We start from the raw sequence: 1,878 nt of genomic DNA on the forward strand, positions 1-1,878 counted from the left end.
CTTAAGTAATTTATTGATCATTCCTTTATGTGTGTCATTGATATAAATCAAAAGGAGCAAAGGCCCTAAGACTAAAGCCTGAGGTACCCCACTTGTAACATTAATCCAGTCTGACTGAACTCCATTTATAACAACTCTTTGCTTTCTTTCATCCAGCCACTCTTCTATCCAATTTGCTAACTTATCCCCCACACCTATAAAAATAATATTTTTACAAGCCTTTTATGTGGCACCTTGTCAAATGCTTTCTAAAAATCCAGAGACACCAAATCTACAACATTACTCTCATTTAAATAAGCAGTAACCTTTTCCAAGAATGTCAAAATATTTGTAAGGCACGATTTCCCTTAGTGAAACCATGTTGACTATCCAATAAATTCTAAACTTTGTGAAATGGCTTTGTGACTTTCCGAAACTTTTCCCATAACTGATGTAAGACCAATGGGCCAATAATTACTGGAACAATTTGTATCACCCCCCCCCCCTTGAAAATAGGAGTAACATTAGCTAACTTACCAATCCTCTGGTACCTTTCAACTATCCAAGGACTTCCAAAAAAAACAGTAGCAAGTGGCTGCCATATCCAATCCTTAACCTCCTTCAAAACCCTTGGGGGAATATTATCTGGTTCAGAAGCCTTATCGTTCTTCACACTTCTAATTTTTTCTTAACAAGCCAGAATTAATGCCGCCATCTTGTTCGATCTTGTTTTCATTTATCAAATGTTCAAGATGTGGAATACTGCTTAAATCTTTTTTAGTAAAAACCAAAGAAAAAAGCAGAACTTAATAAGCCAGCCATCTTATAATACGAGCCTTTCTTTATCATCCTTCAAGCGTTCTACTCCGATCATAATATTTCATTTTCCATTAATATATTTAAAGGAACCCCTACTGTTAATTTTTACATTTACAGCCAACCAGTTCTCATACACCCATTTTGATGTCCTAATTTTCTGTTTGACCAACGTTCTTGTTCTTTTATAATCTTCTAAATCTCCTGTCATACCAGTCAATTTAAATTTCTTAAATTTATGATGCTTTTCTTTAATTTTATCTCTTATACACTTTGTGATTCAACCTGTTTTTTTTACTTGCAGCCACCCCTTTCTTTGTGTGTAGTTCATTACTTTTCTTCTGACGTTGAATAAATGAACCATCGACAAGTTTATGCTATGATGCATACTCCTTTTAAGGATTTTTGTTATATATCTCCGTTTTCGTTTACGATTGAAAATGACATGTTTATATATGCCCCAAACAATATTTGTGCCAATTTTTATGCTCTTGTCCGTCGTGTAATGACTTATCCTCTAAGAGACCATTCATAGCGAAGAAGACAACTTAACAACTTTAAAGGCTAGATGCGAGTACTGAATTGTAAAATATGTTTCAAAACGTTTGTTGTTATTATGTATCAAGAGATTGCCGTTGCATTACAAAATGAACAGCTTGTTTAGACATAGCTTTGGACATTTCAGCTTTAAATGTATAACAAAGATTATCGCCTGAGATTTTACTAAAATGCTGCTACCTACCTTTGCTGTATTTCCAACGAATCACAGGATTGGGCTGACCACTTGCTTGGCACTCCAGCCTTACCATTTGCCCTAATACAGTAGAAGTTCCTATGGGTTTTAATCTCCAGCGGGGAGATGCTAAAATAGTTTGTATGAGCAAAATTGAATATTATTATACTAGGAAAAGTAAACAAAAATTGTTATTCAACTTACATAACATAGTTCATTTTTCGTAACACATAAAAAGTACCTATACAAGATAACTTTAAAGCATATCCATTAAAAAGTTTGTTTCTTATGGATTTCGCGCAAAACTACACAAGGACTATCTGCGCTAGCCGTCCATAATTTAGCAGTGT

The 1,878-nt window shown here is 34.4% G+C and overlaps 1 protein-coding gene across 1 annotated transcript in view; it reads right to left on the reverse strand.

Annotated features, from left to right (window-relative positions):
• Window positions 1-1,878, reverse strand: part of LOC106472759 (Down syndrome cell adhesion molecule homolog) — a 43,678-nt gene that overhangs the window by 33,310 nt on the left and 8,490 nt on the right. Inside the window, exon 3 of the mRNA XM_022402386.1 lies at window positions 1,538-1,657. Within this exon, the coding sequence (XP_022258094.1) occupies window positions 1,538-1,657 (120 nt within the window). The remainder of the gene's footprint in view (window positions 1-1,537; window positions 1,658-1,878) is intronic.

Source organism: Limulus polyphemus, unplaced genomic scaffold (assembly GCF_000517525.1).
Source record: "Limulus polyphemus unplaced genomic scaffold, Limulus_polyphemus-2.1.2 Scaffold124, whole genome shotgun sequence".
NCBI classification, from domain to species: domain Eukaryota; kingdom Metazoa; phylum Arthropoda; class Merostomata; order Xiphosura; family Limulidae; genus Limulus; species Limulus polyphemus.